This window comes from Nicotiana tabacum, chromosome 11 (assembly GCF_000715075.1).
Source record: "Nicotiana tabacum cultivar K326 chromosome 11, ASM71507v2, whole genome shotgun sequence".
NCBI classification, from domain to species: Eukaryota; Viridiplantae; Streptophyta; class Magnoliopsida; order Solanales; family Solanaceae; genus Nicotiana; species Nicotiana tabacum.
The window spans coordinates 21,038,505-21,055,296 of NC_134090.1; the positions used below are offsets into that span (position 1 = coordinate 21,038,505).

At 34.3% G+C, this 16,792-nt stretch overlaps 2 protein-coding genes across 2 annotated transcripts; one reads left to right on the top strand and one right to left on the bottom strand.

Annotated features, from left to right (window-relative positions):
* Positions 1-7,800: 7,800 nt before the first annotated feature.
* Positions 7,801-9,714, bottom strand: LOC107762611 (cytochrome P450 94C1-like). Its single transcript, XM_016580981.2, has one exon. It carries the CDS (start codon positions 9,650-9,652, stop codon positions 8,087-8,089), a length of 1,566 nt encoding a protein of 521 aa, XP_016436467.1. The 5' UTR covers positions 9,653-9,714; the 3' UTR covers positions 7,801-8,086.
* A 4,145-nt stretch (positions 9,715-13,859) lies between these two features.
* On the top strand, positions 13,860-14,393 carry LOC142165766 (serine/threonine-protein kinase-like protein CCR1). The gene has a single exon (XM_075224137.1). It carries the CDS (start codon positions 13,860-13,862, stop codon positions 14,391-14,393), a length of 534 nt encoding a protein of 177 aa, XP_075080238.1.
* The last annotated feature ends 2,399 nt before the right edge of the window (positions 14,394-16,792 follow it).

The following is a 16,792-nucleotide window of genomic DNA, read 5'->3' on the forward strand; positions in this document are numbered from 1 at the left end:
CACCAGCTATCCTCAATCAACATCCACCTCGCGACCCCGCCACGATCTCGACGACTAGCCAATCAATTAAACCTTCCCAAGCTCGCACTCATCAACCAGATGCTGAAAACCGTTGCGCCTCCATGTGAACATTTGAATAGTCTCTCAATACCTCTGTATCTTTAGTCAGGACAACACATTGACAATGTCTGAGCATCCCTGACTCCCTTGTGGCCTGTCTGTAGCATCATGAATTACTGGCGCATAGCGGACACTGAGAGCGTAACATCATACATGAGTGGATGTAAAGGAACATAAGTCATATATTTCGAGCTAAATCAATATCACACGATAAGGAATAAAAGAAGTGAGATTATCCTAATAGTTCGGTAGCCTCTCGAAGATAAGTACAGATGTCTCCGTACCGATCCGCAAGACTCTATTAAACCTGCTTATGACTCGTAGCACCTATGAACCTAGAGCTCTGATACCAACTTGTCATGACCCAAATCCCTCCGAAGGAGACGTGATGGCACCTTGACATTAACTAGTCTCTAAACTAGTAAGCCTAACATTAACTAAAATAACCTTGACATTTACTAACTTTAAGATAAATAACTCTGAAAAATTTACAATTTATCCAAAACCAGTGGTAAAAGTCATAAGCTTTTCTAAGAGTAGTTATACAAAATAAATACATCACTGTTCCAAAAGAAAGGAACAAATGAAAATAAGTACAAATGAAGGTGACTCCGAGGCCTACGAACGCAGCAACAGGTTTATCTTGAGTCTCCACTGCAACGACCCGCACAGCTACTACCGATCAAATAACTGGATCTGTACATAAAAATATACAGAAGTATAGTATGAGCACACCACAGCTGTGCCTAGTAAGTATCAAGACTAACCTCGGTGGAGTAGTGAAGAGGAACAGTCAAGACACCTACTGGTCAAATAAATAGAACAGGATATAATAATAAGCTATCAACATAAAGATAACAAAGTAATATCAACAACAGGGAGAAAACAAAACATAATCAGCAGAAAGCAATAAAGGGAGAGAACGGATGAAAACGAAAGATAACCAAGTAACTCAACACTAATACAACTGGGATGCAGACAAGTAAAATGTACAGAAATAAGTAAAACGGTGCCAACTCAATTAATCATATGATTTCTGATGCGTAATTTCAGCCATCTCAAAACTCGATGTCTCATATCATAACCTCAACTTCCAAACCTTTAGCACACTCGGCATCTTGCGCCCACATGTTTCTATCTCACTTTGTACAACAACATTCTCATGTTACTCAGTTCATAGGGTCCATAACCAATGCAATTAAGATGTTCAAGGAGTCCCATTTACATAACCTAAAGTAGAGTACAACTTCTAAACCAATTAGGAAATTAGCAAGAAAAGATGAAGTTATTTTCGGAACTCATTTGAATGAAGAAAGTTCCCTTTTCAATTAAAACACGACATCAAATGAATTATTACCTTTAACATGAGATTTAAATAAATTACAACTTAGTAGAAATTCCTTTTTTCGTAAAATACAACTCAGATGGTTTAAGGAAAATTTAGTTGAGAAATCAATTGAGTTAAAAATGTAACAATTATTGAAATTTAAAGTATTGAAATATATATATATATATATATATATATATATATATATATATATATATATAATTACGGCGAGTTCAAATTAAAAAAAATAATACAAAGCAGCGTGGTATAAATTCCTTTATTTTAAATTACGATATTACCAATAACTCAACGGGACGGGAGACAAATATTGAGGGGAACATCAAATGCTGACAGTAAGTAAGTAGAGGAGCAAGGTAAATATCAACTTTGGAACCAACAGAAATAGCAAAATAGTAGCACAAGTGCACGACATCACCCTTCATTCTTTTACTCTCGTCCTCACCATAGAAATCAACAGAAACGACACGGCATCACCCTTCGTGCTTTTACTTACTTATAATCGTGGCACGACATCACCCTTCGTGCTTTTACTCTCAATAATGTGGCACGGCATCATCCTTCGTGCATTAACACTCACAATATCGGCACGGCATCACCTTTCATACTTTACAATCTTCCTCACCTGAACAATAAAAGTAATAACATCCCGACAAGGGAATCAATAATAGAAACAATAACGTCCCGGCAAGGTAATCAACAATAGAAACAATAACATCCCGGCAAGGGAATCAACAATAGAAACAATAACATCCCTGCAAGGGAATCAACAATAACCAATCTTGTTTCAACAGTTAGCTTCACACTATAGATCTCAACTTGAGTCAATACCCAACAATGGTCAATTACCAAAAGCATATCATAAGTCTCATTCAACATGAATCGTCAATTTAAGCATGGATAGTACATTATAAGGATCACGGAAAAACCAAGAAGCACAATAACCTTAACAAAACAGCAAGACATATTAAGCACGTGATAACTACACCGGTAACCACAATAATTGGACATGTAATATATTTGCATGAAGTCATAGAGGAACTCACAATTAAGAAGTATCAAAACAATAAGGAAGGCAATCAATTCAATTAAGGCAAATAAGGGTCAAGTAACAAGTAAAAGTTAGAGGAAAACTAACAACATCATATGGAGCATATAGAGGAACAACAAGAAATTAGGAAACCCAATCATATCGGAAAACTTCTCACTTAATGAATATAAGGACCTAAGAACCCTAAAGGCATATCTCCCACATATAAATCCGAGCACACACTCGTCACCTCGCATGCACCAACTACAATTAGCATAGAAGATTCAAATCCTAAGAGGAAGTACTCCACAAAAGGTTAGGAAAAATACTTACCTCAATCTGGCCAATTCAATACTCAATTTAGCTTTTTCCTTTATCAATTCATCAATGCTCGGCTCAATCTAACCAAAAAAGACTTGAATATATTAAACAATATAATAGAAAATAATTTCAATTTAAAAAACTATGATTGTTATATAATTTGCAAAAAGTTAACAAAAGTCAACTTCCCGAGCCTGCACCTTGGAACCCGACAAAATTTACAAAACTAAATGCTCATTGTGATACGAGTTCACCCATATGAAAATTATCTAATTCCGGCACCATTTGGTCTCTCAAATCATCATTTTATATTTTTGAAAGATTTCATACTTTCCCCCAAATTTTCCTTTAGATTCTCATGAATTTGATGTTAAATCTAAGATATAATCACAAAATATAGTTGGAAATTGATTAGAGACAGTTACCCAACGGTTTGGTATGAAAATCTTCTCTCAAAATTGCCCACTCTCGGAGTTAGGGTTCAAAGAATATGAAAAATGAGCAAAAACTCGGAATACTCAGCTTTTAACAGGCTGTAGATGTCACATTTGCGACACTAGGTTCGCAAATGCGAGCCTGGAACAACACTGTCATCATCGCAAATGCGACGGGGAGTTTGCAAATGCGAACTCAATAGGACTCGCAAAGCGGCAAAATCCTTGCAAATGTGAGTCCTTTCCTCAGCAGCCCAGCTTCGCAAATGCGAGGCTGCTTCGCAAATGCGAGGCTGCTTCGCAAATGCGATGATACCAGAACCAGAACACACAAAGATTAACAAAACACTCCAAAGCTAATCCGAAACTCACCCGAGCCCTTGAGGCTCCAAAACAAACACTCCCACAGGTCTGAATACATAACCCAAACTTGCTTGCGCGATCGGAACACCAAAATAACCTCCAGAACCACGAATCGGATGCCAAAACGCACGAAAATCACTATGAACTTCAAGAACTTCTAGAACTGCAACCAAGCGTCCGAACCATATCAAATCAACTCCAAATGACACCAAATTTTGCAGGAAAGTCCCAAATGATATAACATAGTTGTTCCAACTTTTGGAATTGTATTCCGACCTCGATAACACAAAAGTCAAGTATGGGTCAAACCTCTCCATTTTCCAAACTTCAACTTTTTCCAACTTTCGCCGAAATGCCTCAAATTACCCTACGAGCCTCCAAATCCAAATCCGAATGTACGCCTAAGTCCAAAATCATCATCCGAAACTACTGACATCATCCAAAACTCATTCCGGGGCCGTTTACTCGAAAGTCAAATTCTGGTCAAATTCTCACCGCTTAAGCTTCCAAGACTAGATTCCTTCTTTCAATTCGACTTTGATTCATCCAGAAATAGAATCCAACCATGCATGAAAGTCAATACACATAATATAAAGCTGCTCGTGACATCAAACTGCCGAACCGAACGCAATTGCTCAAAATGACCAGTTGGGTCGTTACAAGGGCTCGCGTCGCATCAGGGAATATTTGAAGTGATTTGCCTGATCCATCTAGGGATAATACTATACTTCAATAATCGTATTTCATAGCATCCCAACGTGATTCATCTTATGGGGGTATTATAATCTCGTGCCCTCCATGAAATCCCTTTTTCTTAAAATCATTACTTAATCGAAGGCCTAAATATCATCCTCTTGTCTATCACTATTAAACCCTTATTGTGCCACCAGGGCAGAATTTCATCTCTTCTAATTTCTCCTAGTCTTAGAATCCCCTAAGTTCATTTAGACTGTACCGAGCTTTCTATAACATACGGAAACCATCAACTCTCTTGTTTTGATGGGTTTAATCCCGAGGACTTACCTATTCACGTCACCTTATCACTCGTTTTTTCTTATCCTTACTCCTATCTACCTAAAACCTTGTCGCTCTATGATATTTTATCTTGAGGCCTACACATGTCTTTTTATACTACTCACAACCTTCCTTTAACTTGATAGCAACATATATTTCATTTCGTGCCTTATGAGTTGTCTTTAAATGTAAGCAATTACTTTTCCTGGTCATTCTACCACTTATTGCATGAATACTTGGCTTATCTTATTGCCCACGAATACTGGAATTTCTTGTAACTCATATGATCTAAAGCATCACATTTGATTTTTTTCGTTCATTAGCCACGATAGGTGCCATTTTTTTATGGAGTGTATACAATATTATAGTGAGACTGTTGTTACAAGACCATTTCTTCTTCAAGTTACTATGCTTAGGTTGAAGCCTTCTTCCTTATTTTCTCAGCTAGTCTTTTGTTATAGTACTTAGGGGAGACCCTCTGACTCTTGTAAAGCTACTAGCTTATTACATCATATACATGACAAGCTTACGAAATTACCCTATAATTATCCCTAGTCACGAGCCATTTCTCTAATCTCGTGCCATTCATCTTACGAGCTTACGAGCTTATAATCTCTTGTAAAGCTACGAGCACTAGACTTTTCTTGAATCAACTACTAACTACTCCTTGGTCCATTCTCATCTCTATATTCTGCGTAATCTCTTTTAGGATATGTCTTTATCTTAATTTTCCTCTCGTAATGGCTCATGATGTATCAAGTGTCCATTCGCACTTATTAATCATTAACATCCTAACCGGGAGCTCTTACCGCCTCTCTTCGGCGTCGTGTTTGCATGATGTTCTAGAGTTGCGACATATATGTAGGATCTGAATAAATGAAACCTCATCCCTTTTGTCTTTTACCACATTCTTCCTTTACTATTCCATAGTTAACTGAACTACTTAACTCCGACTTAATACCACATCACATCATCTCTCCCCCCTCCTCTTTAGGGAAATACTAAGATTTACTACTACAACGATCTACCTATAGATATTTTACCTCCTCATCTTTAGTATCTTTTCACATCATCAATGACCCTCACTCTCCTTACGGTAACCCTTCTGTACCAGGGATAACTAAATTCCTTATGCACAAGGGTGACACCTAGTGTATCTGGCACACTTAGTCCTTTAAGCTTAACTCTACTCACAGTGTTTGCTTTAGGGAAGCGTCTTCCTGAATGAACTTTAAAGATTATTCTTATTTTTCCATTCTATTATTTATGGAACGCGATCTCTGAAATTGTCATGATGTCGACTATTATCAAATCCTCCGATCCCTAATTCATGTTCGGTTTTATCTTGGTCACTACTGATTTCTTTTACTCCAGGGGTCTAACTTAGCCTTCTGGTGATCACGTTCGAGTCACCTACTTATTTCTCGAAATGAGAGTATGACTTTATGGCTTATACAGTTTTATTGTCTCAAGGTCTGTCACCTCTTGTCTTTTCCTTCACTTGACTATAGACTCTGTCGTTCTGTCATATTTTGATTTACCGTTATCACCCATTTATCACATCTTACTCATAATGCTTCATTTACTCTCTTCTTATTCTCCGGCTAATAGTTCTGTCTATCACTTTATTTTGAAAACTTCAACAAAATATTCTTTCACTTCTAGCTCCCATTGCTTCATCTCACTGGCTCTTCGTGATGCCTAACATTCTCTCTTTTTTTTACTAGGGGCGAGAGCCATATAAAGGTAAATATTTATCCCTTCTAGGATTTCAGTGCCAATCTTCTAAAAATTTTCTAGACATTCTAGTATTTCATATCTAAATGTACTATTCTAGAGTGCACCATTGAGGTGTCTCACAAGGAGAACTATTACCACGTTTGCAATATCCTTCAAAAATGTTAGCTAATGCTAACAATTCATCCTATCATTTTGGGTTACTCTAACCTTAGCTGGATCCTGATATCCCATCATTCTCTTAAACAATATCTATTAGCTCCCACAGGGCATGACTAAGATGGGAGTAGCCAATTGTACATACCTCTGTTACTGTTGAAGGTAACTCAGAATATTTATATTTCTCTGCTTGAATTGTAAAAACTGATAATCTTCACTAACTGGATACCTCGTACCCTTTTTTACCTTGCTTCTTTTACTTGTTGAAACTTGTATCTACCTTCTGATTCTCTTGTTGCTTTTTAAACCATAAGTAGATAGATATTCATGTCTTAGGGCTCCTTATCAAGAAGCTTACATGTCTTAGTACACACACAAAATCTATTGAAGACCTTATATTTACTCATCATAAGCTTGAAGCAAAATCGAGTTCCTCTAACTCAACTCTTCCACAGCCACATTCAATGTCTTACCAATTGTCTTTGTGGATGTATGTATCGTTGTATTACGAATAAAGTAGAATTTAGGAGTTTTAATTCTTACAACTGAGCTCTACCACATGATTTAGAATAAGAAGAAAGAGCAATAGTCTTAAATTCCCTATAGCCTCTTGTTTATAAGTGTGGTGGACAACACACCCGTAAACAAGACTCTACTAGACACGGCTTGTAGACTCCCTAAGATAGAACTGTTCTGACATCACTTTTGTCACAGCCCAAACTGCAGGGCCGCGACGGACACCCAATACTTTACTCTACCGAATACCAACGTAACATATTTTTCTTATCACCACGAATTGTAATTAAAAGGTATGGATACTACCTTCCAAGGCCGTTATAGCTAGTTTTCGATGTTGTTTAAGTACGTACTTTGATTTTAACAAGTTACCAACACACATTATTTTAATGTTATTAGATTCTCGATACATGAGTTGTATGTGTATGCCAAATCATGTAATACATGATTTGTAAAATAATATTAATATTATTAAAATTAAATTTCGATTAAGAAATTATACATAAAAGAAGAAATTGCAAAAAATTTGAATAATAAATGTGGATCGGCACAAGGTATTGTCCAGGTTAATATTTCACAAGAAAAATACAAAGTTGATGAACTTACAAGTTATATCAAACAAATTAATTTTTGGTTCTTCACTCAAATAACAGCAATTCAAGAATCTGAATTGATTTTTAGGTGATCTGATTTTACAGATACATTTTATGTATAATTTTTATTTTTTAAACTCATATATATTTACCAAAAACTAAGATAAATTCCATGAAGAGAGCTGATAGCATTAATGTATAATTTAAGAGGAAAAAAACAATTCCCAACAATAGTAGTAAAAATATTCCTCTAGGATTATCATAATTCATAGGCGGGGACATAGGTGCAACCTTGTCCTAGTGTGCATTGACACCACTTTCATCTACCGAAAATGGGATGTTTCTATTCTTAGACAACCTTGCCCAATGTATGCAAAATGCAACATACCCACGTGAAAAATATTAAGACCTAAAGCCAATATCTCCAATTTGAACCATATTCGTGGCCATGTTACTAGCTAGAAAAATTCAAAAGGCCCCTCCTCCACCTGACCACCACCGGAAGCCCGCCTCTCATGGTGGCCGTCAGCCCCGGATCAAACCGGAGATCACCGCCGGCCGCCACGGCCCGAACATCGAAGTGTTGTAACATAGAAGCCACTACACACTTCATTTCCATTAGTGCCATTTCCTTGCCTAAACACACCCTAACTCCACCTTGAAAAACAGGGTATTTAAAAGGACTTTCTCGCAAAAATGTACCATTTTTTAGCCAACGTTCTGGCTTGAAATCCATATAATCTTGGCCCCATAAATTTTCCATCCTTCCCATTGCATACACATGGTATGTTACCCTTGCATTTTTAGCCACAAATGTGCCATCTGGTAATGAATCATTTTCACAAGCAAATTTTGAATCAAATTGCACTGGTGGATATAGCCTCATGCTCTCATGAATCACTGCATTTAAATAATGCATTTGATTTATTTGCTCAAACATCAAGAAATCTTGATCTTGTCGCATAACTCGACTCAATTCTTCCCGGATTCGTAATTCAACATCAGGGTGACTCGTTAACAGCCAGAATATGCTTGTTAGAGCAGACGCCACTGTGTCACGCCCCGCCAAAATAAAACTTATCACAATGTCTCTTAAATATTTTTCATTGTCAATAATACCCATGAATCTTGATAAAAGATCTTGATGATTAGAATAGCCCAATTTTCTTTTTTGCCTTATGACTTCCCTTGCAAGAACATCAATATTTTCAATGGCTTTTCTTAATTTTCTCTCTGTTCCAATGTCCAAAAGCCTTTTGATCTTCCAAATCAATGGTGATGCTGCCATTGCCCTCTCTGCTGACAATTTTGTTGCTAAGTCAAAAGATAAAGCAAAATGTGAAAGGGGAAGGGATAATTCAAGACAACCAGGGTCTAAACCAAAAGAAAATTTACATATATTATCAAAAGAAAATCTTCTAAAAACATCTTGTAAATCCAAACTTGTCCCTCTAAAATCTTCTTGAGCTATAGAGGATAAAAGTGGTAAAAGCCGGAATTTGATCTCATTTTTCACATTGTTAAATGCATAAGACCTAATGGACATACTACCAAGTTCAAGACTAGCCATTTTCCTTTGAAATGTCCATAAATCTCCATCTACATTGAAAATTCCATCCCCTAAAAGATCACCAAGAATAATTGAAAATGGCTTGCCTTTAGGGTAATTCAAGAACTTAGTTTTAAGCATGTACTCAACATTTCTTGGATTGGCTGTGATTATATTACCTAAAACATGGATATGAATAGTTTGAGATAGCGAATTTCGGAGAAGATGAGCATACCAATCAACAAGATTAGTGAACTCTTTTCTCCAACTAGATGTTATGTAACAATGGCAAATGTCACAAGTACACCAAAACTTGTGTCTTAAGAAGAAAAGCAAAATAGAGAAAATAGAGAAGGCAATGGCAAAAGAGAAGAGAAAGTAGCCTATAGAAACTTGCAAAAATTGCAATAGAGAGTGTACTTGTGACTCCATTGTTAGAGGAAAGAAAACTTTAATTCCTAGATGGGACATAGAGAGAAGAGAGAAAAAGACTATGAACAAAAAGAAAACATGAAATGGAGGGTGGGCTAAGTGCATTGCATTACATTTCTTATATAATAGTTTTTAGGCTATTGTAGCATGTGAAAGATGAGGCCATGTGGTGCTTGGCAACCAATTAAAGTGAGGAAAAAAAATTCTGAGCTGTATATGATTGCAAATATCTAAGGCGATCACTTTCATATACTTTTTTCCATCTAGTACAAAATTAAAAGTAAAGAATTTATATACTTGTGTTGCATGTTTTCTGTGTTGACATGTTTAAATATTACAAAGGAGGCAGTGGTACACACTTCTGTCCATTTTCTCCTTTTTACCTCCTTTGGATGATAATACCAATTTTTCGTTTCCTACCTAACGTGCAATACTCGCTTTGGGACCGAACTAATTCGAATAGGCATCACATAAGGCTGATTAAAGTGAAGGCGCTCTTTTTCATGATTTTTTTCATTTTAAGACTCGAATCCGAAACTTCCGGATAAAAATAGAAGGATGCTAATTTATCCCTCCACCTCTAACAGCTTTAAGTATAGAATGTATGTGTTCTAAATCAGAAATTAGAGAAGAAAAGAAATGTTAGTTCAATAAAACAATCATAAAATAATTACGAGCCCACAAGATATTTGTGTGTCCTTAAGGAATTTAATCCTCTCATTGTTGTCCAAAGTTTTGGATTAATTCCTCCCAGGATAGAATGGAATAACTATTCTGTGATAGCGGTACTACAAATTACAAAACTTCAGCGAACTCAACAAATGGAGCAAATCACACTTGACACTTATATTTATTTGGATAATAGTGCAACAATGTAGAAAAGAGGAGAAATTTTTTCAGATTTTCCATGTCTGAAAATTGAGGTTATATCCTCTAAATTTATAGATAATGAAATGGTGAGATGAAGAGGTGCAATTCAAAAGGTACCTCTTACATTTCTCATTCACAGCAATTCACGAAACCTAACAAAGAATAAGTTCAATAGATTGTGAATGAATATACAAGTAAATTGAGTGGGGTTATTTGTAACCTAAGTTTAACGTTCACATAATCATCCCCACTTCCGCACGTCGCTCCAAGTAGTTAGTAACAATCGAGATATATACTCGCCAGTTACGGGTGACAAATCTAGCGTAGTGGCATAGGTGAATCCATTACATCACGGGGCGGTTGAGGACCAAGTGAAGTTCTGGATCATGACTTCATTGGTAAGTCTCTGAAACCATCTTTGGGGCGCTTCACCGAGACATGACACTTATTTCTTCGGGCAGGGGTCATCGAATCATAAGTACTTTCTGTAATATCGAATTCTGCCGTTATCCCATTCTGCAGATAAAACTTATCCTAAATAATGGTGTGTCATCATGCAATTTACCTACGTGTCGAAGTCGAAATTTTTACCAATACACAAATGATGTTAGGAACTGTGCATGGATCGGATCGGATCGGATTGAAATTTTGGATTTCGGATTCTGCAAAATACAATCCAAATCTAATCCGAATTAATATCGGATCAGATCAGATTATAAAGTTTGGATCAGATAAATATTTTGGATTTTCGGATCGGATTATACGTATTATTAAGGCTATTGCTAATCTAATCGGCTAATGCATCTGCCTTATCTGCTTCTTCTGTGTTCTATGCTAATACAAACATCTCTTTGCTTTTCATCCCTTTAATCAGCATTGCATCTCTAAGAAAATATTTCTCTGGAGGTTCGAATTATTATGCCTCAAAACTGCAAACTCATACGTATATTTTCTTTGTAAAAGAGGTAATACAGCAAGAAAAATTCATATTTCTGCAATTATGAGGGTACTATGGTGCCAATATAGCTAAATCCAGCAATTGTAAAGGTAATAACTTAGAGAAAGATGTGAAGAAAGTACCAACTATCCGAAATTAAAGTTTAGTATTTATACATACCTTAATAATTTCGGATTTCGGATCAAATCGGGTTAAAATTATACCAATCCGAATATCCGAAATTTTAGTATACATAATTTGAAATCTGATTCAAATATCAGAAATCCGAAATTGAGCAGATCGGTTTGAATTTCGGATATCCGATCCAAATGAACAACCCTATTAAAAAGTGCACGTAATTTACTGTTTCTATTAATAGTAGGACTTTAGTGAACAACCACCCTGTTTTTCTAGTCTTCTTCCTGCTTTAGTAAATAAAAATAATGTCTTCACTAATGGATAAATAGGATTATTTAATTTGCTTTAAATTGTTTAACAAATAAAGGCCCTTAGTGATGATGAAACTCTTTATTTTATTAAATAATTACACCATTCAAGATGTGTAAGGTATTGATTCTTTACTTCAATACACACACACAAATATACATATCTGTATTTTGTGTGAATTGGGTACTGTTTGCTAATCCCTAGGATTATAAAGTTGACTGGGGATTTTAAATTGTAAGAAGTACGCAAGCCATTGCATCACTCTTTCAGTATAGAGAAAAAGAGAGCATTTATTTTCGCTCATTATTCCACAAAAACTCACACTAAGTGGGCGTTTGGACATAAGAATTGTAAAATTCTAAAAAAAAAAAAATTTAGAAAATTAAGTAAAAATTGTAATTGAAAATTAGAGTTGTGTTTGGACATAAATATAATTTTGGATTGTTTTTGAAGTTTTGTGAGTGATCTGAGTGAAAATTTTGAAAAATAAATTTTTGGAGTTTTTCAAATTTCCGAAAAATTCCAAAATTCTTTTTCAAGTGAAAATTAAAAATTTTATGGCCAAACACTAATTTTGAAAAAAATTGAAAAAATTCTTATGCCTAAACGGACTCTAACAAACATTTGTTTTCTCCCTGTGCAAATTATAACATAATTGTTTTAATTGAATATGTGATATGAATAAAACTATAAATATTAAACGGGCATTACTTAAACAAAAAAATTACTTACATGATTAATTACGTGACTGTAATACTATATTTTTCTTGAATTATATCCTGAATAACGAATCCTACTTTCTATATAAAATGGTTTCTATATTATTTACGATAAAAATACAAGAAAGAGAGTTAGATGCAAATAACTATATAATAAGTTATACCAAGATTTTCGTCTAAAAATTATAATAACTTTTGCTAATACCTTTATTCAAATACGGAAAAAATTTAATCTCAAAATTTATATCGATGTAACTAACTTGATCGTTTGAACCAAACGATCCGTAAGGACTTGCTTCCATTGGTTACTGTAGCCTGTAGTTATTATAAAGGTTGTAATCTATCTATATTATATTAAAAGCACGAAGACCCTTAGCGAAATGTTGTTCGCCTTTTTTACCCTTTAAAAATAGAGTTTATATTGGACAAAATTGTAATTTAAGTTACTTTCCTACTATTTAGAATTTTAAATTTAATTCTCATTAATATACTTGGCCTAAAATTTAGGACCTTCCTTAAATTGAAATTTCTCTTCGTTGGGCAATATAATAAAACCTTTAAATATTAGATGTCAAACCCAAAATAACTAATGATTCGTTATTAGATGCGTATTTTCTTTTATTATTTATATTAAGAAATCTAGGAATGTTTTCTTTTTTACCTTTTTTATTTTAAGAAATTTTAGAATACTTTATTTTATTAAGAAAACAATTGACTAAACATTGAATTAAAAGTAAATTACATTCCTCTAATTCCATGCCATCGAAGTTACACTTTATGTAAAAACAAGTGACTAAAGTGTTTACAATTGACTAAACAGTTACGAACTCTCAAAACATAAAGATTCAAAACATATGAAAATCAAATTCTTATTGGAAAAAAATATAATTATTGTCAAATATTTAAAAATTAGAATAAGCTAATGTTTAGAATTTAAATTAATAAAAACTAACTTATTTCTTTTAACGTTGAGAACAAATAATTAATTTATTGAATTAACTAATTAGCAAATCCAATTCAATTATTTTACAAATTTATCATATAAGAAAAGTTATTTGATAAATTGACAAAACACTTAATTTATTTTTAGGCGAAATGGCTTCCTGGCCACTTAAACTTGTCGGATTTTTTAAAGCCGATACATAAACTTTCTATTTTTCCATTTGAACACTCGAACTCATTTTTTTCATAACTAATAAACGCATCTGACAAGAGACCATGTGCGCGTGTATTACACATACACATACGTGTCCATCCAGTCAGCAAATGACCAATGGATGTCTTACACGTCAAGGAAGCGAAAACCCTAACCCTGGTCCCTAATGCTGCTACGATTATACACACCAACAGCCGAGAATTTGAGATGGAGCTAGAGATCCTCTGCAGTATTTGCCACATCAGTATAGTTAATTTGTTAGGTTATTGTGCAGAAATGGGGGAGCAGATTCTTGTTTACGAACTCATGCCTCACGGAACGCTTTACGACCATCTCCACGGCGGTCTTTCTTGTCTGAGATGGAACCTTAGGCTGAAGATTGCGATGCAGGCTGCAAAGGGGCTCGAGTACCTTCACAAGGAAGTTTCTCCTCCTATTGTGCACCGTGATGTGAAGAGTTCGAACATTTTGTTGGACGCTGATTGGGGAGCTCGTATTGTAGATTTTGGATTGCTTACACCTAATAAGAAGGATCTTAACGGAGATGTGACAACTGATGTCTATAACTTTGGGATCGTGCTGTTAGAGATTCTTAGTGGAAGAAAAGCTTATGACCGGGATTGCACACCTTCAAGTATTATTATCTGTTAATCTTGTTCTGATCGAGCTTCGTTTGGTCCAAGTGATGCAAAACTTAGCTTCAACTCTACAATGATAAAATATACAACTTTCCACCTTTTTTACGGTCTGAAAAAATGAAAAAAAAATTGAAAATGGAGCTTCAGATTTTTAAAAATGGAGAGGGGGTATTTTAGAAGGAACAAATAAGAACACAACCCATTTTGTACTGTTGGGCGTTGGGAAGGGGGGTTTTCACGCTCCTGTGGGTCGTGTTCCTCACGTGGGCTGTTGATTAGGACCAACTGACACCACATGGGCATGGTCAATGGTCAAATATGTTTATTAGTTATGGAAAAAATAAGTTCGAGTGTTCCAATGGGAAAGTTATAAGTTTATGTATCGGCTTTTAAAACTCCGTCAAGTTTAAGTGGCTAGGAAACCATTTCGCCTTATTTTTATAAGAAGAGTATCGATGGTGAAAAAAATCATAAAATATAGCAAAATCAATTATAGTATAAAATTAAGATTCAAATCGATAAAAGAACAAATTAGCAATAAGATAAAGTTTTAGAAGACAACCAGATTATAAATAAATTGTCATTTGTTTCTTTCTTGCATTCAGTCCAACAAATAAAAGCGTCTCGCTAAATATTTATACTAAGTTTTTGCTCGTAAAATATTAGTTCAATATTAGTCATTCTTTAAACTTAATATTGTCATTATCAAATTTTAAGAAGATATAATGCCAACTTTTTATTTATTTATTTTTAATTTGTGTTATTTGTCAAATCTTTAAAGAAATTGTGATAAAAAATATTTTTATATTTTATTTTCAGTATTAGGTCACATAAAAACAATAATTTTTATAAGTTTCGCCATAAATCTGGGTAAATCACAATAAGGCTCTAAATAAAATTCCTTCATTTGTTAAGCTAACTAATGGGAATAATATTTATTATTTTTAAAAAGATTCTTAAATTTTATTTTATAAAATAATTATCTAATAATATGTATGTAATTTTTAAAATTTGTGTATTTATTGATATAGGTACACGCGCAAAGCGCGTACCCTGAGACTAGTTATGATTAATTACGTGAGATGTGCTGCACCGTGGTCCCACATCGCTACTCTCTAAATCTGACTTTCTTCTAGTAAAACGTTTATGATTTTGTTTAATTTTTAGTTTTCTTTTAGTCTTCTATTTTATGCGTTTGGACATAAATTTAATTAAAATTTGAAGGGAAAAAACTTAAAGTTGTGCTGAAAATTAATTTTTAGAATTTAAAATTGTGGTTGGACATGCATTTTAATAAAATGCAAAACCTTTCTAACTTTCTTTAATTTTTCAGTTTCCCTTCGTCTTCGGTTTTTGAAATTTTTAAGCTAGCATTTCGACATAAATTTGTTTGAACTTGAAAAAAAAAATTAAAGTTGTGTTGAAAACTAATTTTTAAAAGTTGAAGTTGTGATAGGACATGCATTTTAGTAAGATGTAAAACGTTTATGAATTTCTCTACTTTTGCGTTTTCCTTTCGTCTTCTGATTTTGAATTTTTTTAGCTAGCGTTTGGACATACTTGCTTGAAACTTGGGAAAAAAAGAAGTTGTGTTGAAAAATAATTTTTGAAAGTTGAAGTTGTGGTCGAACATGCATTTAACATGAAAAAAAGTTAAAGTTTTGTGAATGGAAGAAAACATTTCACCAAAACTGCCCCAAACTTATTTTTGGAACATCAAAATTTTTCTTCAAACACTGATCAAGTTTCATGAACAAATAATATTTTTTATTTTTTTGAAAAATAGTAGCCAAAATTTATATCAAAATAGGAGCTTACTAAATAACGCGACTCTTTTTGTTTTTTATTTTTATAATCATGGTGTTCAGGTCGGCTTGTGCACTACTTGCGCGTGCAGTCGAATTTAAATTTTGGGAAGTTCAGAGTTGATTTGGAAGAATAATTCTCAATTCAGAAATTTTAAGTTGGAAGAGTTGACCAAGGTTTGACTTTTGAGTAAACAACCTCAGAATCAAAATTTGAAGGTTCCAATAGGTTTGTATGATGATTCTCCAATTGGGCATATGTTCGAATTGAGTTTCGGGTGGACCAGGAGCATTTCAATGTCTATTGTGAAAAAATTGGCATTTTGAAGGTTTTAGAATTTTCAAAGTTTGATTTGAAGTGGACTTTGGTGTTATCAATGTCTGTTTAGGATTCCGAGTCTAGGAATAAGTTCGTATTGTGATTGTGACTTATACGTAAAATTTGGCATCATTCCGGAATGTTTAAGTATGATTCGAATGTGTTCGTCGAAGTTTGAATGCTTGAAAGTTTAAAAAAAGGATTTCAATCATCGATTCATGATTTTTATGCTATCCGTGGAGTTTCGAGCCTTTAGATAAGGTATTGGGACTTATTGGTGTGATTGAA

What these genes read in the sequence shown, in the direction of transcription:
- LOC107762611 (XM_016580981.2), bottom strand. Translation starts at nt 9,652, where the DNA reads ATGTCCCATCTAGGAATTAAAGTTTTCTTTCCTCTAACAATGGAGTCA.
- LOC142165766 (XM_075224137.1), top strand. Translation starts at nt 13,860, where the DNA reads ATGGATGTCTTACACGTCAAGGAAGCGAAAACCCTAACCCTGGTCCCT.